This window comes from Ictidomys tridecemlineatus, chromosome 3 (assembly GCF_052094955.1).
Source record: "Ictidomys tridecemlineatus isolate mIctTri1 chromosome 3, mIctTri1.hap1, whole genome shotgun sequence".
NCBI lineage: Eukaryota > Metazoa > Chordata > Mammalia > Rodentia > Sciuridae > Ictidomys > Ictidomys tridecemlineatus.
In genome coordinates, this window is record NC_135479.1 from 130,237,528 (window position 1) to 130,262,831 (window position 25,304).

Here is a 25,304-nt window from a genome sequence, read left to right on the forward strand (position 1 = left end):
TTGCCTCCATATTTTTTCGTTAAAAATTGCCATCTCTTTACTGAAAGTAATGTAAATCGAGATAAGTGTATATTTTCTCCCTATTTTTAAATTTCTCTTGACCTTAATTTACATGTATATACTTATTCTAAAATATGGAAATGCATCTAATTCAGAATCGTTTTTGATTGATTGACAGTGAGACTAATACCTACCTTTCAAAATGAAATTACAAAAATCTTTCTGGAAAAATAATTGCTGATAAAACAATAACTCATGAAAAGGATGGTCAGCATATATATATATATAGAAAAGTGCAAAATAAAATTAAATTAAATTAGTTATTTTTAATATTTTGAAACAGATCATTGCCACTAGCCAAAAATGGTCATTAGTCTTCCCTTAACTTTCAATTTCTTGTAGCTTTAATTCTCAGTTAAGAACCGGCTTGGTGGACATGTATTTTTCTTAGGAAAAGTTCCATTTAGGTATGTTACAGCTTTCCCCCACCTCCTAAGAATATGAGAGAGAAGCAAAAGAATAATTTGGGAGATAGAGTTTTTCTTAGATGTTGTAAAACTTGCAGCTTTGCTAGGCATAAGCCAGTGAAGTTTGATACCCCTGCAGGCACAGAGACCAGGGTAGCAGAAGAAAAGTAAAGTAAAGCTGAGTACAAGGTGGAAATTTTTTGCCAATTGCAGAGCTATAGAAGAAGAGAAAATGATGGCATTGATTGGAAAGAACTAGGATAGTTAGGTAATTACAACTAAAAGTTTTATATTGCAATTTAAAAAGCTAAGTTTTATAGCAAGGAGGGTGGACAGTACATAGTTCCATCTTCCACTTTGGGTTGACAAAAAAGAACCCAGCTGAGTAAAATTCCATTGTGTATATATGCCACATTTTTTTTATCCATTCATCCACTGAAAGGCATCTGGATTGGCTCCACAGTTTAGCTATTGTGAGTTGTACTGTAAACATTGATGTGTCTGTATTCCTGTAGTATGCTGTTTTTAAGTCCCAAGGAGAGGGATAGCTGAGTCAAATGGTGGTTCCTTTCCCAGATTTCCAAGGAATCTCCATACTGTTTTCCAAATTTGCTTCACCAATTTGCAGTCCCACCAGTAGTGTATGAGTGTACCTTTTTCCCCACATCTATACCAACACTTATTGTTGTCTTCATAATAGCTGCCATTCTGACTGGAGTGAGGTGTATCTTAGAGTAGTTTTGATTTGCATTTCTCTGGTTGCTACAGATGATGAGCAGTATAAAGATATAAATTGGCATGAACATACTTTATATACAAAAATATGAAAAATTTGCTCTATATGTGTAATAAGAATTGTAATGAATTCCGCTTTTGTATATTTAAAAAAAAATAAAATCAATAAACAAAAAAATCCAGCTGTATATCCAAATGATCAAAAATGAATGTTGAGAATTAGTTTAGTATGGAAACAATACTTTATAAGCACAAGAACCTTAAGATGACTTAATGTGATAATTGTGAGAATTCTTTATGTAACTTACTGACAATGGCAGAGTCTTTTGAGTGGATCACAATGATTTATGAGTGCTGATCAGGAAAATGTGATCCCTGCCCAAGGGAGATGAAAACTGAGTAATGACCATTAGCTTTTTCAGCGAAAGGTTATTTGAAACATTGCCGTGAATGCAGTTTCGATAAAAAACCAGCAATCCAGACTGTTCTTTGTTACAATAGCCTGAGCTATCAAGACAGAAGTTATTATATAAATGTAATAAATAGATTTGAGCTTATCTAGTTGTTTGAAAGCCATCAATTAAATTAAACTGGATTAAACCACAGAATGGCAGAATACACATTTCTCAGTAGGAATTAGTGACAGACTTGAGCCTTGTTATACTGCACATTAACTACTTGAGTTTTGGGGGTTTTGATGTTTGTCTCATCAATTTTATCTTCTAGTTTCAGTTGTTTGTAGTTGAAAACTAAACAAGTTCTGTTCTCCATTCTTTTATACCTTTCATTTGATAACCTTGTTTGTTTTTTGTTTTGGTCTTTCATAGACCCTGCTTGAAACAACAACCAGCCTTCTAAACCAAGATCTCCATTGGTCATTGTGTAACCTGAGAGCTTCTGTCACTAGAGGATTAAATCCCAAACAGGATTATTGCTCTATATGTTTGCAACAGTATAAGAGACGCCAAGAAATGGCCGATGAAATTATTGTCTTTAGGTAAGAGAAAGAAGGATTACTGTCTGGTGTGTGTACATGTGTGCTATAGCCAGGCAGGAATTCATGTGTGACTCAAGCAGTGAATAGGACAGGCAAAGTTCTTGTCCTCACAGACCTTATTTATGTTCTGCATCGGAGTGAGGTGAGGTAGAAGTTAGGGTGCTCAGACAGTAAATAAATACCAAGCAATGAAGAAAAATGAAACACAAGGCAGGGGGATGGAAAGAAGAAGTGTTCTGGTTAAGAGTTCTGTCTTAAGAAAGCACAATGAAGAGAGGCATCTCTTAAGGTGACATTAGAGCAGAATGAGAGTTAGAAGTGAAGGTGCTGAGAGTTGTTTGGATTCAGGACATATTTTAAGGGCAGGGCTAACATGCTGGTGTATTTGATATGGGGTATGGGGAGAAAATGAGGTCTTTAGCCTTAGTAACTGGGTGAATATGGTATCCTGAATTTGACCTTATAGATGTTAGGTTTGATATAACCCTTTGACATCCATGTAGAATTGTCCAATAGACAGAGTCTAGTCATAAATCAGAAGACATATTGGGCTAGTAATACAAATTTAGGAATCATTAGCATGTAAATGATATTTAAGCCACAATACAAAGAAAGAAGAAGTCTACTGCAGAAGTATAGGGGTTAGTCTCAGGAGCAAAAACAGTTCATTCAAAATACATGAATAGAGACAACATAATATGGATTCTGGAGCCAAACTTCTTAAGTTCAAATCCTGACTATGCCAACCAAATACGAGCTATGATCCTTTGGACAAATTAATTAATCTTTTTGTATATTGGTTTTCTTATCAATTGAGATGGTAATAATACCTACATCTGAGGGCTTTGGAAAATTAAATGAGAAAATTATATAAGGTACTATGAACAGTTCCTTGCATGAGTAAATACTATATCAGTGTTAGCTATGCAGGAGGATTGGTAGATTTGGAGGTTAGAAGAGAAGATAGCACTGCACAAAGAACCCATTCATTCAACATATTTATTGAGCACCTACTATATAGCAGGTACAGTTCAAGGGAATAGGGGACAGCATGAAGAAAGCAAAAGAACTGCCCTTAAGAAGTTTGTGTTCTAGTAGCAGGGGCAGATAAAAACAAATAAGTTAAATCCCAGAAGATGGTAACTACTATGGAAAAAAGTAAAACACATTGAGGGACAAGATGATTCAAGGTTCCTTCAGGGACAAGAGGATACAAGATGTGGACATTTTGTGGAATGGTCAGGGAATGCCTCATGTCTCACTGTTAAAGGAACTTAAAAACACATAATTTAGAAAAATTATTAAAAATTTGATTAATAATTATATTAATAAAAATAAAACTTGTATAGAGGAAAGATTATTGGGAACTTTGCTAATTTATAAAGACTAGTCAGGAAAAACCTTGCTGTCTAGTGACATTTAGAGACCTAAGGAAGTAACCATGGAACTTCGGGGGAGAGTATCCCCAGCAGAAAGGACCAATGAGTGTGGAGACTGTGAGACAGCATCATTGCTAGCACACTTGAGCCATAGTGAGTGAGTAGGCTCTGGACCTGAGCAGAAGAAAGGAATGAGAGAATGACAAAAGAGGACTTCAAAGGAGAAGCAGAGGCCGTATCTGGGTTATTATGATAAGTAGGCTTCTCTGAGATGAGAACCCACTGGGTGGGTTTGTTGGATTGGATTGTTTGGGTTTTTGTTTGTTTTTTGTACCAGGGATTGAACCCAGGGGTGCTTTACCACTGAGCCATATCCCCAGCCCTTTTAAAATTTTTTTAAATTTTGAAACAGGGTCTCACTAAGATGCTTAGGGCCCAACTAAGTTGCTGAGGCTGGCTTTAAACTTGCAATCCTCCTGCCTCAGCCTCCTGAGCCATTAGGATTACAGGTGTGCACCACCATGCCCAGATCACTGGGTGGTTTTGAGGATAGGTCTTCTGGGTCAGTTTGATTTCTGTGTTGAAAAGGAGCTATAGAAAGTCAAGAGGGAATGCAGGGGGACCAGTCATGCTTTTGCAATAGCCCATGTGGGGGAAGGATGGCAATAACAAAAAAGTTCAGAAGTGGGAGGATTCTGGACATGTTGTGAAGGTAGAGCTGATAGAATTTGCTTATAAATTAAATGTGTAGTGTGAAAGAAAGAAAATAGATCACTCCAAACTTCTTGGCCTGAAAAACTGCAAGAATGTAAGTTGGATGAAAGTATTCAGTGGAGACAGAGTAAGGTGGAAATCAGGATTTTGGTTTTGAACATGTTAAATTTAAGATAGCATTAGACATCCAAAACAGAGTTCTTGAGGAGTCAGACAGGTAGGGTTTAGGGAAGAGGGCTGAGCTGAAGGCATAAATGTGGTAGTCATGAACTTCTAGGTGATATTTTAAAGGTTGGGAACTAGAAGTAATCACTATAGGAGCAACAGTAGGTGGGGAAAGGAAGAGTGTACAGGAAACAGGTTTTATATATATATATATATTTTTTTTAAGTGTAGAAAAGAGAAAGTGTAAAGACTACAGAAGAGAAAAGGATTGACTTCTGGGATAGTTCAACATTTCAAGTTGGAGAAAGGCCGAGGATGATTGAGAGGCATAATCAGTGCTCACCTTCCAAAAGCCCTTTTGGTACTAAAAGTTCTTTTGGAACATCTTCATAGAAATACTGCAAGAATTTACTATAGCAATGAGTTTTTTGTCAGTGTTTTATCTAAACATAACTCTTGTCTTAAGGTCAGTGAGACAGACCACTCATGGTGTTATCAAGCTACTTGTGTCATTATGATTTTTTCTGCTTGTCCTTTTTTAATCTGAAAATACGGTCAGAATTTCATAGTTTGAGAAATGAACAGAAGTTCAGCTTATCTTCCATGAGAACTATGATTCTATTCCTACTCACAACTTAAGGATACAGATGTGTTTGTTAGGATTTTTAAAAAGAGAGGACAACAGTGAATACATTCCTTTTCCTATTTCTTGTCCTGTACTAGCATCAGTACATTCCAGATTGTTAGAGCCTTTATTGTATATAAGTACACTCTATCATACTTTATGGACTTATGACAATGGAAAGTGTGAGTTGGTTAACTTCATTTTGCAGCTGTGGCCATTTGTATCATTCATTCTGTCTACAAAACAAAGAATGCACCATCGAAATTGAGGGCCAAACAAGATGGACGTGCTACAAATGCAACTCAAGTAAACAAGTAGGAAAACCAAGTGAGAATTCATCTGAAATTAAAAAGGGAAGGATAACACCATCACAGGTAAGACTCGTTTCAGTGGCAAGGTGCACATGGTCTTTTCTTGCCAATGTCTTTTGGTCCTGGGCTCGTTTTCTTCCGGCTCCATATCATTCTCAACAGATTTACCTGACTGTCCTCTATTAAATCCTATTTAGTGTTTGAAGGACCTCTCCTCTCTGCTCAGCACCAAAAACCAAGAAGACATGTTCTCCTTTTAAAAACCTTGAAACGAGCTGAACAGAGAGGATATACACATGAGTGTACTTTTAAGAACTTTTGACAGAGTAAGAGGTCAGCAAGTACAGATGAGTACTTAACAAATATTATGAGTACGTGTATGCACAAGAGTATACTCACCACTTCTACAGTGCTGATGATGGACAAGGTGGCCAACATGGGTGCGCTGTATGTGGTTTTCTCAATTTGATAACTTTCTTTAAAAATCTTGATGCTCTGGTGTTCCCTGAGAAGTTTTTCATTGCCTTCAGAGTCTGATTAATGGATTAGACAATTTTAATTTATTTTATAGCATTTTTTTTATTTTGCAATTTTTTTATTCTGATTTGTTATATGTGACAGTGGAATGTGATACAATTTATATTATACACATAGAGCACAATTTTTCATATCTGGTAGTACACAAAGTAGAGTCACACCATTCATGTCTTCATACATGCACTTAGGGTAATGATGTCCATTAAAAACGGGCAGTGGAGCAGAGTTTGAACTCTCCTGCCTGATAGCTTTTGGGGAAACAGAACTTGACAAAGCAAGGGGTTCAATGTGAATAATTTGCTAGGGCTGTGTCCTTATATTGTGCTGTACTCACTATACTTCCTCTTTGAATTCTAACTACATTTGCTGCATCTTGCCCCTTCTTCTGTTCCACACTATCCTATAATCAGGCTTCACATCACATAGTGAAACCTGGGCCAGTTACTTTACTCTTTTTGTATCGTCAACTTGCAGTGTTTTATCAGAAGCAGACCCATGACCAGCTTTTCTCCCAGATAAGAGTTTAGAATTTCAGTATTAAGAAGCAGACATTCTTTTTACATATTCTCCAAGTGCATATTGAGCAGTGTGCCAGGCACTCTGCTAGGTGCTGGAGATCAAAGGGTAGCCAAGACAAATATGATCTTGTCTTGTTTACAGGCAGTAAAATTATAAGCAGATTTTTAATACATGCTCCCAAGTTCTAATTCTAAATGTGTTATGTTTTCTTTTCAGCACCAGTTCTGACACCAAAATTCTATTCATTCTCTGGACACCAACTGAGAGTCCAACAATTTAATTCAATACTCTTAAGAACTTGAAGTTAGAGATTTAATGGTTTAAGTGTTTAGACCCACAAGGCTTCTCTCATGTCAGATGGAAGGTTATAACCATGGTAGTACACTTCTGTCCAAGTTGGCTACACATTCAGGGGTCCCAACAACCCACCCCCAGTTTTGATAGTTTAGTAGAATAACTCATAGAACTGAGGAAAACACCTTATTTACATTCACTATTTTTTTTATAAAGGCTACAACTTGGTTGGGCATAAGCACTTACAAAGATTCCATGCCTTCTCTGGGCCACTACCTTTCCAACAAGTCTGTGCCTTCACCAACCCAGAAGATCCTTAGGCCCCAGTATTTAGAGGTGTTATTATGTACACATGGTTGATTAAATCTTTGGTCATTTGTGATTGAAGTTGATCTCTAGCCTCTCTCACCTCCCCAGAAATTAGGAGGTGGGGCAGAAAATTCAAAATCTGTATTTATGGCTTGGTCTTTCTGGCAACCAACCATCATCCCAAAGCTATCCCGGGGCCTAGCCACCCATCATGTCATTAGCATACAAAAGAGACTCTTATCACTCAGGAGATTCCACAGGTTTTAAGTGCTCCCAGAAATGAATGAAAAAAAAAATTTTATATATATATATACCAAACATGAAAAGTTATAGAAGATTTTCTACAAGTGCTAGCCTTGAAGGAATAAAAGAAGGAAGCAAGAGAAATTTAGAAATAAAGGTAGGCAAGAGAAGTAGCACTGTAGGCAGTGGAACACTGTGTAGAACAAACAGTATCTCTACTCTGAAGCAGAAAGGCACATAGAGCTAAAAGTCGGGCATAATGAATCTGTGGAGTGAAAGGGAGTAATAGGAGATGAGGCTAGATAGGTGAGCCAGACTATATTAGTTATTTTAATGTTTGCACTAAAAGAATAGGAAGAAATGGAGAGGTTGTTTGTTTGTTTGTTTGTTTTTCACCCAAGGGTACTTCACCACTAAGCTACATTCCTAATCCTTTTTACTTTTTTTATTTGAGATGGGGTCTTGCTACATTCCCAACTAGCCTTGAACTTGCAGTTCTCCCTCCTTAGCATCTTGAGTCCCTGTACCACCACATCTGGCCATGGATGGGTTATTTTTGTTTTGTTTTATGTTTTTTGGTACCAGGGATTGAACTCAGGGGCACTCACCACTGAGCCACATCCCCAGAACTATTTGGTATTTTATTTAGAGACAGGGTCTCACTGAGTTGCTTAGCACTCGCTTTTGCCGAGGCTGGCTTTAAACTTGCAGTCCTCCTGCCACAGCCTCCCAAGCTGCTGGGATTACAGACATGTGCTCCACACCCAGCTCAGGGATGGGTTTTAAGGAAGAAATTATATGAACTGATTAGAAGAGCATTTTTTTCCCTTCTTCCAAACAGTATTTCAAAAAGAACACTCCAACTGCAATGCAGAAAATAAACTAAAATGGAAGCAAGAGTCAAGCACAGCAGCACAAGTCTGAAATCCCAGCAATTCAGGAGACTGGGGCAGGAGGCTCACAAGATGGATAATAGCTTATGAGACTGTCTCAAAAATTTCTATAAAGGTGAGGAGGTCCTTGGCTGGACATGGTGGTGCACGCCTGTAATCCAGCCACTCAGGAGGCTGAGGCAGGAGGATGAAGAATTCAAAGCCAGCCTCAGCAACTTAGTGAGCCTCAAGCAACATAGTGAGACCCTGTCTCATATCAAAAAGGTCTGGGGATGTGGCTCACTGGTTAAACCACCCTGGGTTCAATCCAGGTAGCCTCACCCCCCAAAAAAGAGGAGGATGTCCTGAGAATGTAGCTCAATGGTAAAACATCCCTAAGTTCAATCTCCAGTATATTAAAAAAAAAAAAATGGAAGCAAGAATGGATATAAAGAGACCAATAGATTGTTGAAGTAGATATGTGGTAATTTATACTAAAATGATAGAACTGGAGTTGGAGAAGAAAATACTTATTTGAAATGTGTTTGAGATGAGCACAAACATCAAAATAATTAATATGGTTCTTGCTCACTTCACTAGCCTCATCTCTATCACTCTCACCCTCTAGATTGAATCATACTCAACTTCTAGTTTCATCCAAAAGAGAATTTGCAACAGAGATGCTCTATGTAAGAAATAGAATTATCATAACGTGATAAGTAAATTTGTAAAATAGAGTGGGAAAGACAGAAGGAGGATTCAAAAATTACATGCAGGTCTCTTTATTGAACAACAGCACAAGATGGTGGTACTACTTACTAACAGAATAGTAATAAGTAGTACCACTTACTTTAGAAATAAGATAATTCATTGCTGAAATTAGAGATGACTACAAGACATACAGGCAAAGATGTTTGGTATGGTTTCCATACTGAAAATTTCACTAACTAGTCATGTAAAACACTTTCTTGTTTGCATTCAAAAAAGACAGGACTTGGGCTGGGGCTGTAGCTCAGTGGCAGAGTGCTTGTCTAGCACATGTGAGGCCCTAAGTTTGATCCTCAGCACCACATAAAAATAAATGGAATAAAAGTATTAAAGAAGAAAAGATAAGATGTGATTTCCATCATTTTCTAGACTGAATCTAATGCAAATGAGTGAACTTTTTTAATGCACATGCTTCAGGCATTACATCTTGGGGCTCTTTAGTATTTTTCCTTTTAGTTATATCCCAACATAACCAACCTAAGATTACATGAATCTTCTTGCCTGGATATTACCAATTAGATGTGCTTTCATTCTTTATAGACAGTATTTAGCACTAAAATAGACTTTTCTCCTTTAAAAAATGTATAAATGGGAAAATTCACTTGTGAAGATTGACAACCACCTCCACAGTCAAAATATAGAGCAATGTTAGCCAGACGTGGTGTCACATTCCTGTAATTCCAGAGGCTTGTTAGGCTAAGGCAGAAGGATCACATGTTCAAAGCCAGCCTCAGCAACTTAGTGAGGCCTTAAACAACTTAGTGGAACCCTATCTCTAAATAAAACACTTAAAAAGGGCTGGGGATGTGGCTCAGTGGTCAAGTGCCCCTGGGTTCAATCCCCGATACAAAAAAAAAAAAAAGATATAGAGCAATGTTAATTCCTCCCTTCAAAAGACTCATATTTCTTGGTAGTCAACCTTTCCTGGTTGGACCTCAACTCCAGGCAATCACTATAACCCCATTCTTACATAGGATATGAAATATGTATGGAGATTCCTTCTTTTGTGTGCAGATATCTGTTAACTTGCTTTTACATTTTAGATAAAGTCAGTCTACTGTGTATGTGTGGGTGTATTTCTGAATCTTATGTTTTGCTTCATTCTGGTCTGTGTGTCCTTTCTCTAGTAATGTAGCTTTCTAGTAAATCTGGTTATCAGGTAGTATTAGTCTTCCAACTTTGTTCTAACCTTTGACCATTCTACTCTTTTGCCTTTCATTATAAGTTCTGAAGTTAGCATGTTGGTTTCCAAAAAAAAAAAATCATTTCTTAAGTTTTTTTGAGATTAGGTTGAATCTGTAGATCAACTTGGAAAAAGTTGATACCTTAACAATATTGAGTCTTCTTTTTTTTGTCACTTTTTTTATTATTAGTTGTTCAAACCATTACAAAGCTCTTGACATATCATATTTCATACATTTGATTCAAGCAGATTATGAACTCCCATTTTTACCCCGTATACATATTGCAGATTCACATCGGTTCCACATCCACTTTTTTACATATTGCCGTACTAGTGTCTGTTGTATTCTGCTGCCCTTCCTATCCTCTACTATCCCCCCTCCCCTCCCCTCCCCTCTCCTCCTATCTTCTCTCTCTACCCCATCTACTGTAATTCATTTCTCTCTCTTGTTTTTTTCCCCTTTCCCCTCACTTCCTCTTATATGTAATTTTGTATAACAGTGAGGGTGTCCTTCCTTTACCATGCAATTTCCCTTCTCTCTCTCTTTCCCTCCCCCCACTCGACCCCGTTTAATGGTGATCTTCTCATGCTCTTCCTCCCTATTCTGTTCTTAATTGCTCTCCTTATATCAAAGATGACATTTGGCATTTGTTTTTTAGGGATTGGCTAGCTTCACTTAGCATAATCTGCTCTAGTGCCATCCATTTCCCTGAAAATTCCATGATTTTGTCATTTTTTAGTGCAGAGTAATACTCCATTGTGTATAAATGCCACTTTTTTTTATCCATTCATCTATTGAAGGGCATCTGGGTTGGTTCCACAGTCTAGCTATTGTGAATTGTGCTGCTATGAACATCGATGTAGCAGTATCCCTATAGTACGCTCGTTTAAGGTCTTCATGGAATAGTCCGAGAAGGGCAATAGCTGGGTCAAATAGTGGTTCCATTCCCAGCTTTCCCAGGAATCTCCATACTGCTTTCCAAATTGGCCGCACCAATTTGCAGTCCCACCAGCAATGTATAAGTGTACCCTTTTCCTCACATCCTCACCAGCACTTGTTGTTGTTTGACTTCATAATGGCTGCCAATCTTACTGGAGTGAGATGGTATCTTAGGGTGGTTTTGATTTGCATTTCTCTGACTGCTAGAGAGTCTTCTAGTTCATGAACATGGTATATCTTTCAATTTCTACAATTTTTTTTAAAATTTATTTCATCAGTGTTCTGTAGTTTGTACCATGTAAATTCTACACATTTTATATGCATTTAATTACTTTTGGTGCTAGTACGTATTTTACTGTTTAACATTTCAGTTTCTAATTATTTATTGCTAGTATAAAGAAATAGTGAATTTTGTATATTAACCTTATATCCAGTGACTAATGACTTCATTAAGATAACATATTAATACTAATATGTTTTTATAAAATCTTTGTAATTTTCTATGTAAACAATTTGTCATATGCAAAGAAAGAGTATTTTATTTCTTCCTTTCCAATTTTATGCCTTTTCTTTTTCTTGATTTCTTGCATTGGCCTTCAGTAAATGAGTGGTAAAAGTAGACATCCTTGCCTTTTTCCATATCTTAGAGGGGAAGTATTTAATTTTTCACCATTGAGTGTAATTTTAACTGTGAGCTTTTTGTATGTAACATTCATATCACAATTAGGAAATGCCTTTTTATTTCATGTCTTGCTGAGAATTTTTTTATAAGTAAGTGTTGAATTTAAAACTCATTTACACTATAGACATTGCCCTCTTCTCACTCCCTACACCTCATGCAGTGAAGAAAGAAAATAATCTGTTTTAATGACTTTCCTCCTGTCTTCTCTAAGCACATCTAGAAAGCAGAAATTATTTTTAAATTGAGTATGTATATCAGTGTTAACTTTGTTTTTGAGGTTCTCCTACTCTCAGAACAGAGATAAGCCAACTTTTCCATTGTTCAGGAAATTTTATTAAGATCAAATTTAGGGATTTTGCTGTGTGGTAGGCTTGTACAAAGCTCTCCATTCAATCCCCAGGACCCCTTCCTCCCCACTCCCCCAAAAGAAAAGAAAAAAAATCAAATCTATAATGGTATATGAGCTAGAAGGAAAACTTAAAATTTTTCTTAAATTTTCCACTAGCTGTCTATCTCACTTGATTTTCTTGCATCAGATATTATAAGATGTAGTAGATTGGTAACCCAAGAAAGAAAGGGAAATCAAATGTATCAAACACATGTATTAGATATTTTTATTGTGTTGTACTTCACACCAACTTTATAAGTTAATATGTTGCCTATTTTACAACTGAGAAAACATGTAATTTAGGGATGGAGGGCTGATACTTGAACTCAAGTTTGGAGAACCATCATTGCTCCCAGTTTTCCTGCTACAAGCTCTGCACTACTTTTATTATTTAAAACGTATTAAAGTTGATTTTAAAAATATATCCATTTCCTATTGACGATTTCTCAACATTGTATGAAACTATCAAAGTTTTACATTGTTAATTTGAAAAGAGAAATACTATTTCTTTGGTATGATGGCTTACATTAAACTTTATTACAGGAAAGTTTTACTTTGTTCTCTTAATTTCCTTTGAAAATCTATCATCCCAGGTTAAGTTTCTACACAGTATATGAAGGAGACAATCGGGAGGCCCCACTGACTCAGAAGTCCAGCTGGCACAGCCAGTTAGTTTCCACCTGTTGCTCTCTATATCCAGAAGATAGTGGATGCATTTGAAGCATCTCACTGCCTTTGTAACATGATCCTTCTATCAAATAGCTCTTTTTTCATCCTTTTCCAAAACTTGAGATAATGGTCTTCAGCTTCTGACTGCAGCTAAAAATGATGCAACAGTCACCCTCAAAACTGTGGTCATGAGAGATACAGTCTTTCTTTTGTAATTCTGTCTCACTTCTTTTATCATCTCTGGTCATTATGTAAACTAGTAACTCTGACATATTAGTTGCCTGCCAGCAAATTCACATGGGCATAATGGGAGTTATTCCCTAGAAAGCCTGCTTTCCTCTGGAATAAAGACTTTTATTTTTACAAATAAGATAAATGACCCAAATGACTTTTTTTTCCTAACTCCTAAGGCTTATAGCAGCTCAGGCTGAAACTTTTCAGACATACAGAATAGACCTGAAAATCATTGTATCTGATTCTTTTTTTGCTTTCTCTACATATTGCCCACAGGTGAAATAAACAGGAGAAATGAATTTCAGCAGAAATACTCAATATTCCATTATATTTTCTCAACAAATGTTATTCACTAATATTAATCAAATAATTTAAATTTCATCTTTAATTATCCTTTATTACTTTCACAGTCGCAAATAACCATCTTAATTTTCATTGATTAACATTAGAAGAAATTAGCTTACTATTAAGTTTTTTAAAACAGTGATTATTGCTCACTAATCAGCTTGATAAAATTTTAAAAAATAAGATTCACTAATTTCAATTTAAGCATTATTATTAACAATGTTTGAAGTTCTTGATAACAGGTAATCTAACATACTATTGTACCAGAAACTTTCAAGCTGTTATTTCTTTTAAAGTTTTAAAAACCAAGAGCATTTGACACTATTAGCTTTAAAATATATTGTGTGAAGTCAGCCTTTATTAGTATAGATCTAGAAGCATCTAAAATTATCAGAGTGGTTTTCATTTTTTCACTAAAAGATAAAATGTGTGAGGAGGACACAAACTGGAACTAAATATATAGCTACCCACTTGTTCTTTAATAATTACAAAAGAAGAGAATTAAATGATATTCCTGAGCATTTTCTAAAAATGTTTTGTTTTCTGAGTTAAATTTGTAAATAATGTCAGAAGTTTTTACAACTTCCAAGTAATTATGCAGTAGTTTATATTCATTCACTAGTCATAATTTTTTATTAATACATTGCAGATTTATTTTGAATTCCCACTAAAATTACAGATTTGGTTTACATGAAATAGTAACACTGATATTAATTCCTTGTTGTGTCCATATTTTTTCTTTTTCTGATGGTTTTATCAATTTCATGCGACTTGAAAAGTTATTTTTATTATTTATGTCAAATTCACTAAAGTTTTGTTTTTGTTTTGCAGTACTGGAGATTGAACCCAAGGGGTACTTTATTACTGAGCTACATCCCCAGCCCCCTTTTAAAGAGTTAATTAGCTCCCTGTTACAGAAAGGGTAAATTCAAAATAAATACTAAAAGATGAGATTTCATTGTTTTGTAATAGCAACATGTCTCAGAAAGATACCTTCAAAATTAAAGTTACAAATTACATGAAGATTAATATGTCTCAGAAGTTCATAGAGATTATTGGTAATCTTAATGAAATTTGGGGAACAGACTTTAGCCCATTTTCTAGCAATCTTGTTATCATTACACGTATTAAGTGATTCATTACATTAGCCAGTATTTATCATATTCCTACCTTGGGTCAAACACCCTTCTTGGTACTCTCTTGAGTATACATTGGTAAACAACAACAAAAAATAGTTCCCCTCATTATTTACCTTACCCACAAAAAAGGGGGCTAGATAATAATTAAATATGCAAACATTGTATCAAATATATAATTTTGAGTTGTGATAGGTAAATAATTGAAGTGAGGGGAAAGAATAGAATGTTATGAGGAGAGTAACATGAGGTAAACCTGCTTTGGATGAAATGACCAGGGAATGTCTATAAGAGACACCCTTTAAGCCCAGAACCAGGGGATACAAAGGTACTGGCCACATGAACAACATTTCAGACAACAAAAGAACAATCACAAAGGATCTGCAGAGGAGAATGATTTGTTCCAGGACCTGAAAAAAAGTTAGTGACTACTCTGGGTGCAGGGGTACACACATGCAGTCCCAGCTACTTGGGAGACTGAGGCAGGAATATCTCTTGAACCTAGGAGTTTAAGACCAGCCTGGGTAACATAGCAAGATTTTATCTGAAAAAAAGAAAGAAAGAAAAATCAGTGACTGAAACATAGCATACTGACTGAAAGAATGAGATTGAAGAGGTAGGTAGACAAGACCTGAGTAAAGGATTCAGTTTTTATTCTTTGTACGAAACGTTGAAGAGTTTAAAACAAAGGGAGGGATATGATTGTGGAAAATGTATAGACAGTCATATCTATAGTACCTATCCACCCCTTACCTCTTCTTCAGAAGTGTTTAATAATCAGATGCTTAATGCTTTAAATCTATACATCTTCCTGTGTCCAAGAGACCTAGGGATGACATTAGTACCAAGTAAGTGCTTTCCTTCTTTATGTGGAACTAAGACTGATGGAAATAAAAACCAGGGACATAAAAAATTCTGGTAAACAGTTAAATGTGAAAAAATATTTTACCAGTTATCAAAGAACTGCATGTTAAAATAGCAACATGTACTCAACTGGCAAATTTTTAAAAGCATACATTAAATGGACACACATTAAAATATAACTATATAAACATAAATATATATATTACAAATATAAATATATTTATATTTGTAAGTGCAACGGTTTGAAAAAGTCAATATGTTAGAAACTTAACCCCTAGATTCACATGTTAATCGTATTTGGAGGTGGGGTTTTCAGGGAGGAAGTTAGGATTAGATGAGGTCATGAGATGAAGTCCCCATGATCTTATTAGGAAAAAGACCTGAGCTAGGTAGCACTCTCCCTTACTCTCACCATGGGATGCCCTCTACCATGTTGTAACACAACACAAGGCTGTCACCAATGTGACATTCATCTTAGACTTTTCAGCCTCAAGAACCATGAGCCAAATTAACTTCTTTTGTACATAGTTTACCCAGTCTGTGGTAGCCTGTCATAGTAGCAGAAAACAGACTAAGATAATAAGAGTTTGAGAGAACAGACATTTTTCTACACTACTTGTGGGATTGCCAAGTTCACTTAAGCCAGGTACATCTCAGAATTCAGAATGTTTTGGATTTTACAAAGATAATATAGAGACTTGCACTTCTGAATAAGATACATTAGGAGTTTCTTGGAAATAATGAATAAAATACAATAGTTCTTATGACATTGGACATCAGACAAAAGAAGATAGTGACACCTGAGAAACCACAAACAAATGACATACAACCTACGGTTGTCTTTGAATTACTGCATGACTCAAAGGGGTAACTGAAACAGCGCATTAGACTCTCTGAGTTAAGGAGATGGAGTTAGGAGTCCAAGAAAGCCAAGGTGACTGGGTTCCCAGGACAGAGTATTCGGCAGGAGAGAGAGGGAATGAGAGAAAGCAACTCCAAAAATCTACAGAAGGCAACTTGGAGTACTTGAGTACTGAGCCATTTATGTGAGAAAACTACTGAGGTTACAAAGCATACCATCCAAAAGGATTAGACGGAACAGTGTCCCAAACTCACATAGAGCTAGGAATAATAGTAATGCCTTTTCCTCCCTGCATTATAATTCACAGGATAGAATAAGAACTAAGTAAAATTTTAACCTCAGTGATGGTAGTAGGGGAAATAACCCTAGACTTACTATTGCTTTGATCCAATAAAACTTAAAAGCAAAACCTAAAAAGGTCAAACTATTTCAAAGTATCTTAACTACATCCCAGAACAAAGCTCAAGGACATACTAAGAATTTAAAATATATCTAACACCCATCAAGATAGAATTTACAATGTCAGGCATTTGATCAAAAATTACCAGGCGGGGCTGGGATTGTGGCTCAGTGGTAGAGTATTTGCCTGGCATGCATGAGACACTGGGTTCAATCCTCAGCACCACATAAATGTAGAATAAAGATATTCTGTCCACCTAGAGATAAAAAATAAGTTTAAAAAATTACCAGGCATGCTAGGAAGGAAGAAACTATAAGATAATGGAGAGCAAGAAAAATTTGTTGAAACTGACCCAGAAATGACACAGATAATAGAATTAGTAGACAAGGACATTTAAAGTCATTATTTTTGTGTTCTGTATTTTAAGGAGTGATAAAAATACTGAACTTGTTGAACAGAGATATGAAAGTTAGAAAAAGTTAATGGAACATCTAGAGGCTAAAATTTTAATGTCTGAAATAAAGAATATACTGGATGAGATTAATAGCAGAATGGGATTTCAGAAGAAATAATTAGAGAACTTTAATGTATAGCAGTACAGACTATCTCAAATCAAACACAGAGAGAAAAAATACTGAAATGAGTAGAGCATCAATGAATAACTTCAGGTGGCTAAATGTACTTGTAATTTGAAGAAGCAGCAGTAGGGAGAGTACCAGAAAAAAAAAATTTGGAGACATGTAACAGAGTTCCAGTTCTAGTAATGGCAGAGCAGTCTGTATTGGATGATTCCTGCAATGAATTATAAGCTCTGAACAACATATGAAAACATAGAAAGCAACCAGAAATAGACAGAAACTGTAGAAAACATAAACCTTGAAAGAAGGAAAGCAACTGAAGGGATGTCTGCATTTAACCTAGATGTCTAGCTTTTCCCTAGAGTCCTTCTTGGTTTGCCTTGGAATACTGAGGAAGAGATGAAGCAGAAAGTAGCATTCTTGGTCAAGACTAGCTATAAATTGAGGGAGGCAGATCGCAAAAAGAATATGGAGCCTCAAATTCTCTTTAGCATTCTAAAATATACAAACACAGTGCTCCAAGAAACCTATTAGAAAGCAACATCAGGAGGACTAAAGAACTGAGCAGAGATTTCAGCAGCTGCCTGGTGCTGAGTTTTGAATGTAAATCCTCTTATGTTCAATACTTTGATACATATTTCAGATTTTGTGTTGAAACTACAGAAAAGCTATAATTTAAGAATAAGCCTTCTCCAAAACTAAGGGCAAAATAAAACCAATGCTCTCTAATACAGTCAAAGCCTAAACTATGATAGGATCAATGATAAGAAAGAAAATATAATCTAAAATAAAAAGAAAAAGCATCAGTAGAAGCAGACCTATGAATGACTCAGATGTTGGGACTGGTAATTAAGGACTTTAAAATGTCAATTATAAAGGGCCGGGTCTGGGGCTCAGTGGTACAACGCTTGCCTAGCATGTGTGAGGCACTGGGTTCAATTCTCCGCACCAGGTATAAATAAATGAATAAAATAAAGGTCCATCAACATCTAAAAAAAAAATTTTAAATGGCAATTATAAATATCTTAAAAGATCTGGAGGAAGAGATGACCAAGATGATTAAACACATGGGGAACTGTCAGCATGGAAATACAATCTATGAAATAAAACTATGAAGTAAAAATTATAGATGAATGGATAAAAAATGTGGCATGTATACACAATGGAATATTACTCAGCAATAAAAGAGAATAAAATTACAGCCTTTGCAAGTAAATGGATGGAGTTAGAGAAGATAATGCTAAATGAAGTTAGCCAATCCCCAAAAAACAAATGCCGAATGAGGCTGATTCATAGTGGGATAGGGTGTGGGAGCATGAGAGGAATGGACAATTCTAGATAGAGCAGAGGGGTTGGAGGGGAAGGGAGGGCATGGGGTAATTAATGATGGTGGAATGTGATGATCATTACTATCCAAAGTACATGTATGAAGACACGAATTGGTGTGAATATACTATGTATAACACCAGAGATATGAAAAATTGTGCTCTATGTATGTAATAAGAATTGTAATGCATTCTACTTCATATATAAATTTTAAAAATTTACATAAAAAAACAAAAAAATGAATTCTAGAGATAAAACAAAATTTTGTAGTATGTCAACATCTCAGAGAACACTGAGAAAAAACATTATTACTAAATTTGAAGACAGTTCAATAGAATTTACTATTAAAAAAAACATGGAGACAAAAGAATTGTAAAAGAGTGAAGAACTCTTAGTGACCTATGAAACAATATCAAGTTTGTATTGTGTGCATGTTTGGAATTTTAAAACATGATGAGGAAACAAGAAAAAGAAGGAGACTTGGGAAGTTTGACCTGATAAAGTCTGGTATTTTCTCAAATTTTCTGAAAAACATGAATCCATAGGGGGGAAAAAAAAACTCTATAAGCATAAATATAAAGAAAACCACAGTCATAGTCAAACTGGATAAAACATCAATAAGAATGATGGCTGACTTCTCATTTAGGAAAACAGGCCAATTGACGTTTTTAAAGTGCTAAAAGAAGGGCAATATGGTGCTGGTATTGTACATTATATAACAGTCTGTGTGTGGACTTGGGCAGCATCCCACACTCAAATGCTCATGTGAGATAAAGGCTATACATAGCCTCACTTCAGCTCAGGTCAGGGTTTGTTGCCAGATGACTTTTGGTGCCAGAGGTTTTTTTTTTAGAGCAATCCTTTAAGATTCAGAGCTTTTTTGGGATTTCAGAATTATAGGAAAAACATTTGTGGACCTTCTTGTTAGGAGAAGAACTGGTGACAGAAATTTCTAAATGTTTATACCCCTTTGATGCAGCAGCTTATAAGAAACTGTCCAATGTAAATAATAAATCTTGTGTCCAAGTGTTACATACAAGGATACTATGACAACCTTTTGAATAATTAAAAAAAAAATAGAAAACAACCAAAATGTTCCAACAGCATATTGTTAGGTAAATTAGTTATAGTATGTTTATACAATGAATGAATTGCTTTGTAATCATCAGAAGCCTGAGATCTTTAGAGCAGTCCTTATACCTCTCTTCATCATGAAAAATCCATTATAGAAAAATACTGGGATGGCTAAATAAATACACATAACCTACAACATGAAAAGATCAAAAAACAGTGTGATTCCAAATGTTAATAGTAGTTCTAGCTCCATGGTTGGATTGTGGTTTTTATTTGCATTGTTTGCTCTTTTGTATTTTTTTTATTGGTTGTTCAAAACATTACAAAGCTCATGATATATCATCTTTCATACATTTGACTCAATTGGGTTATGAACTCCCATTTTTACCCCAAATACAAATTGCAGAATCACATCGGCTCTTTTGTATTTTCTAACTTTCCATCAGTGCCCATGTATCCCTTTTGTAATCAGAAAAATAAGGCTATTTTTTTTAAAAAAAAAAAAAGCACTGAGGGTATAGGTCAGTGGTGGAGTGCTTCCCTTGCATATGCCAGACCTGGTTCAGTCCCCAGAACTGCAAAAAAAAAAAGAGAGAGAGAGAGAATTTTTTAAAAGCAAAATGATAAGGAAGGCATTCCTATTGCTTTTAAACTTCAGCTCAGGTTGCTTAAATCAGGAATCATTTTATTAACAAAGATCACAGAAGTTCAGCATTATTAAGGCCATAGCTCAGTATAGCATCCATATCCCCAGACCTAGTGTCTGCACACCTGGATTTAAAGTATCTCTTTTAAGCTGTACTGCCTAAAGCATTTCCAGAAGGAATCCTGTTAAATGAAAAATAAGACCTTTCATGAGGGATACTGAACCATTTCTGTTGCCACATCAAACACTCTCTGACTTAATCTCCAGAGAACAGCCTTCTCAGATAAATTGTCCACCACTAAATCTATTTCTTGGCTTGTTTTAAAAAGTCTGCAGATTCTTTCATGAGGTCATTTTTTTAAGCTTAAATATCTACTTTGCTTTGAAAATCTATTTTCTCCATTTTCAAAACGAGCATAGCAGGAGTTAAAATTGGATCACTTTTTGCTAGCTACATCACACATCTGGAGAGAATTCCAGAGTACTAGTGTCATGGTATGTTACAGCAAGGACTGTCAAGTCTAATTTTTGCAGACCTGCTAAATCTGAAAGAGCAGTCTGAAAAGCCAGCAGTTTTGATCCTTCAGCTGAGGTATGTTTTCTGAAGTTATTCTTAAAGTCAGTGAAAAGTGAAAAAGCCTGCAACCTGGTCCTACCTGAATGGTGATGTGACAGTAAGAGGAAACATCTTCATCTTCTGATTCATAATTAGACCTGAGTTGGAAAAAGCCTGAGATCTTGAGAGCAGTTGCTGAGTCCTTATACCCCTCTTCATCATTCTAGACATATCATGTCTAATAGCTATTGAAGTACTGACAGTAATAATTATATTTTTCTTGTTAATTAAAAAGTGGCTGTTCTAATTTCATACATTAGTTTCTACATGCTTAATATTTGCTAGAATTCCAAGTGGACTTGGAAATTTCACTGTGGGAAGATATAACAAATTCAATTTCTTTAATAGATAAGAAGATTGTTCATATTTTTGGTGTCATCTTGGGTCCAGTTTTGTAAGTTCTGTTTTTTAAGGAATGTGTCCTTTTCATTTAACTTGTGATCAATTTCACTGATCTTTTCAAAGAAACAACCTTTGGCTTTGTTAATATTCTCTGTTTGATTTTAGCTCTGTATTATTTTCTTCCTTCTACTTAGTTTGGTTTTATTTTGATCTTGTATTTCTAGTTTCTCAAATTGGAAGTGTAGGCCCTTCTTTTCAGCCTTCCTTATTTTCCAACATAGCATGTAAAGCTCTAAATTTCCTTTTTTTTTTTTGAGAAAACACAAATTTTATTTTATAGTGTTTGCTTACACATCTCTCCAAAATATTGTTTGCCCATTCTGTCTGAACCATGAAACATTTCTTTCTTTATTTAAAATAGACATCTTTTTAAAAATGATTTGAAAGTGTTTTAGGTGCTACACTAAAGATTGACCACATATGAATGAAAAACACTTGTTCATAGAAATTCAAACTATATAGCTTGAGAAAAACTAGTACTTATCAAGCACCTACTGTATGCTGGGCTCCTTGCTATCATTCATTAACATTGTCCTTGAATGCTGTTGACAAAGTTTTGAGGAAAGTGCATTTAGCGAGCATGCTTGGCATGCTTGTTGTTTTCTCTCCAGCATACTATCTGCATAACTTCTTTTTCTTCTTTCTTCTTGTTATTGTGCCTTCGTGTTTAACTGAATCTTTTTTTTTTTTTTTTTTTGTGGTGCTGGGGATTGAACTTGGGGCCTTGTGCATGCAAGGCAAGCACTCTATCAACTAAGCCATATCCCCAACCCTGTTTAACTGAATCTTGACTCCATGCTTGGGGCCTACTGATCATAGCTTCCACTCTTGGCTCCTCAAAGTGACTTTGTGGGTGGTCTCCCATGCCTTAGTTTCTCCATCTGGGTTCCTTTTCTTCTGAATGTGGCCACTAGCAAATTTAAAACGACACATGTGGCTTGCATTCTCTTTTTGATTCAGTGTTGATTGAGGTATTGGTTTTCTGCAGTGTTCCCAAGGCTATGTTCCCTGGGGGGCAGTAGGCCTAGAGTCTATGAGGTTACTGTTGGGTCTGGGGACATGGGCTTTGGTTTCAGAGGATTCAATCCTTGGGCTACTGGCTCCAGTGCAGAAACATTATGGTGGAGAAGCACAGAGAGGAAAAGTTGCTCAGCTCAAGGCAGCAGGGAAGCAGAGAGAGAAATTGAGGCTCCAGGGGCAAAATATAAACCCCAAAGTCCTCTATAAATTTCTTTCCAACCACTTAGAAAATTCCATAAATTTTTTAAGTGCTTTTTTGAGGTAATAATTGATATAAACTATACATAAACAAAGTACAAATTTGATAAAAACACACATCCATGAATTATTTATGACAATCAAGATAATAGCCTTATCTGCCATCACCAAAATTTACTCAGTTCCTTGGCAATCACCGAGTAGCTTTCTGTCACATAGTTAGCATTTTCTAGAATTTAAGATACATGGAATTATAAAACATGTGCTTTGTTCTCTGACTTCTTTCACTCAGCATAATTATTTGAGGTGCATTTACATTATTTTATCAAGTGTTCATTCCTTTTTACTGACCTCTGCAAGAAATGCTGCCATTGCTTATTACATCAGTTGATTAACAATATCAGCAAGGCTCTATATCTATTTAGTTTCTCACCATTTGATTAAAACCAATTTGAGCCATCTGTTCCATTTCTCTTACCCTAATCATATTTTTATCTTGGCAAACAACTGACTTTTTGATCTCTAGAAAAATTTTGATGGGACTTAACATAAAATCTATTCATCATTCTTGTGAAAATATCTGTTTTATCTCAATTGCACCAGATTGTTGAATTTTTTTGAAGGTGAATCAAATAAAACTAGGCTGTAACTAAAAAGATGTTAAAATGTTTGCCTTTTTTTTCCCCAGGTAAAAATGTCTCCATCATATCATCAATCCAGAGGGGATCCTGCTGCTAAGAAGGTGAGTGAGCTTTAAAGGCAAAAACTAATTCCATCTTTGGTGTGTTTATTTTCCTCTGTTGTCTTGTCAAAGTGGCAAGGATTTTTAATCATCTTAATGCTGTCAGAGATCCTTTTTGATTGGTTGCTTTAACGGCACATTGCCAGGACTCCTTGGCTCTTCCACAGAAGCCAGGTGGGGTTTGGGGCCTAGCATCAGTCTCCTGGAAACTACCATGTTCTAGAATTCCCATCCTCTACAACAGGCATGGCATCCTGTTATCAGTGAGTGGCAGCAGATGAAGGATATTCTAGGGAGAAAGCTGTATAGATTTTCTTTTCTTTTTTTGTTATTTGTTCTAATTAGTTATACATGATAGCAGAATGCATTTTGACATATTATACATATATGGAATATAACTCTCATTCTTCTAGTTATAGAATTACATTGTTGGTAATCATATGTGCATATGGGCTAGTAATGTCCAATTCATTTTATTATCTTTCCTATTCCCATTCCCCCCTCCCTTCCCTTATTCCCCTTTTTCAAATCCAGAGTACTTTGGGTGAGATTTCCTTAATCATGTGCTTTCCTCTAGATAGCTGTGCCTAAAACAAACACTGGTAGACTAGACCTGTCATCTGTAGTGTTTTAGTTCCTATTTGTAAACTGGGTGGCTCAGATGGACCTCACCTGAGTGAGTGCTTCACCTGAGCAATCCTCAGATGATGTCAAGAGAACCACTAAAACCCTTTTCTTTCTTCAGCTCCAACAGTATGGTTGAAACATAAATAGACTGACATTTCTCTTGTGTTTTCTTTTACCATTTTTCTTTCTCTGATAGTGAAGCATTTTCTTTTCTTAGCCTTTTTTGCAGTTTCAGCCAGCATCCATGTCAGCAAAGGATTGTAGAACAAAAATAACAATTCACTGTCTCTCTTGACTAACAGCAGGCTTTAGCTTCAAAGCAATGTGCCAAAAACGGGTCCCTTTTCTCTGCCTGCAGAAGCCCCTGAGACTTTTTCAAAAGAAAAAAGAAAAACAAAAGTTGTGGTCTGAAAAGCCCTGTAGCATGCTGTGCAGGAAAGTCTTTTGCACTCTTGTCAAGGCAGCAAGGGCAGCAAGCCTGAGGCGCTGAGTGTTGCTACTCAGAACCATCACACTGTACTGCAGGGAGCTTAGTTACCTTCATGCTCCTACAGGGAATACCTGAGATAGGTTACTCAGGAGAAGAAGGCTTATTTAACTCATGGTTTTGGCAGTTCAAGTTCAGGATTGGACAGCCCTGTGGGTTTGGGCCCCTGGCCAGAGTGGCATATCATGGCAGGAGCACATGGTAGAGTGAGTGCTGCTCACATTACAAGCTTGGAAGCAGAAAGAGGATTAGACAGAGTCCCACAATCCCTTCCAAATGCCTGGGCCTAATGGCTCAAGGACCTTCCATTAGGCCCCCTTTCCCTGAGATCCACAGTACCTCCCAAAACTGCTTCCCCAAGGACCAAGTCCTCAAAACATGGACCTTTTGGGTACATTTAACATCGAAACGACGGTAAAAGCCTGAGTCTTTCTCCAGCTGCAGCAGTGCTGCTGAAATGTATACAGTCTCAATAAACATATAAGGAAATTGGAATGCAAGGGCAGTTTTTTTTTTTCCTGTATAAGCTCTCCAAATTTAGCCATGGGAAACACTTCCAAAGTACTGATTAAAAATGTGTGCTGAGGATACAACCCAAGTTGAGTTTAAAGGTTTACTCTTCTTAATTATCTGAATAACCCCCAAAAAGCTAGCCTTTCTTTTTCTTTCTATGTAAAATAGTAATGCTCCCTCTCTGAATTCTCATAAATATTAAATGAAATACTAAGTACCTAACATTGTGTTTGACACATAATAAGTTCTCAAGTTGTTGTCAATACTAGTATTAAAGCATAAGCCTTCCAAACAGAGGATACATGACTAATCATGTATCCTCTGTTTATTATGCTACTATGTATTATTGTCCAATCAGCAAATGTTTCTTTATACTAGATACTGAGCTAAATATTAGATAAGAGATAAAAAATACAATCCTTTCTCTCAAGGACTTC

At 36.0% G+C, this 25,304-nt stretch overlaps 1 protein-coding gene across 4 annotated transcripts in view; it reads left to right on the forward strand.

The window, feature by feature from the left end:
• The window catches only part of Vps8 (VPS8 subunit of CORVET complex), a 256,842-nt gene that overhangs the window by 202,371 nt on the left and 29,167 nt on the right, over positions 1 to 25,304 (forward strand). For 3 of the 4 annotated variants that reach the window (XM_013361064.4, XM_078043811.1, XM_040270173.2), the window contains 3 exons: positions 2,030 to 2,199; positions 5,291 to 5,456; positions 23,187 to 23,240. In XM_013361064.4, coding sequence (XP_013216518.2) covers positions 2,030 to 2,199; positions 5,291 to 5,456; positions 23,187 to 23,240 — 390 coding nt within the window. Of the gene's footprint in view, positions 1 to 2,029; positions 2,200 to 5,290; positions 5,457 to 21,226; positions 21,273 to 23,186; positions 23,241 to 25,304 lie in introns of all 4 variants that reach the window. The other variant, XR_013436694.1, reaches the window with a different exon arrangement.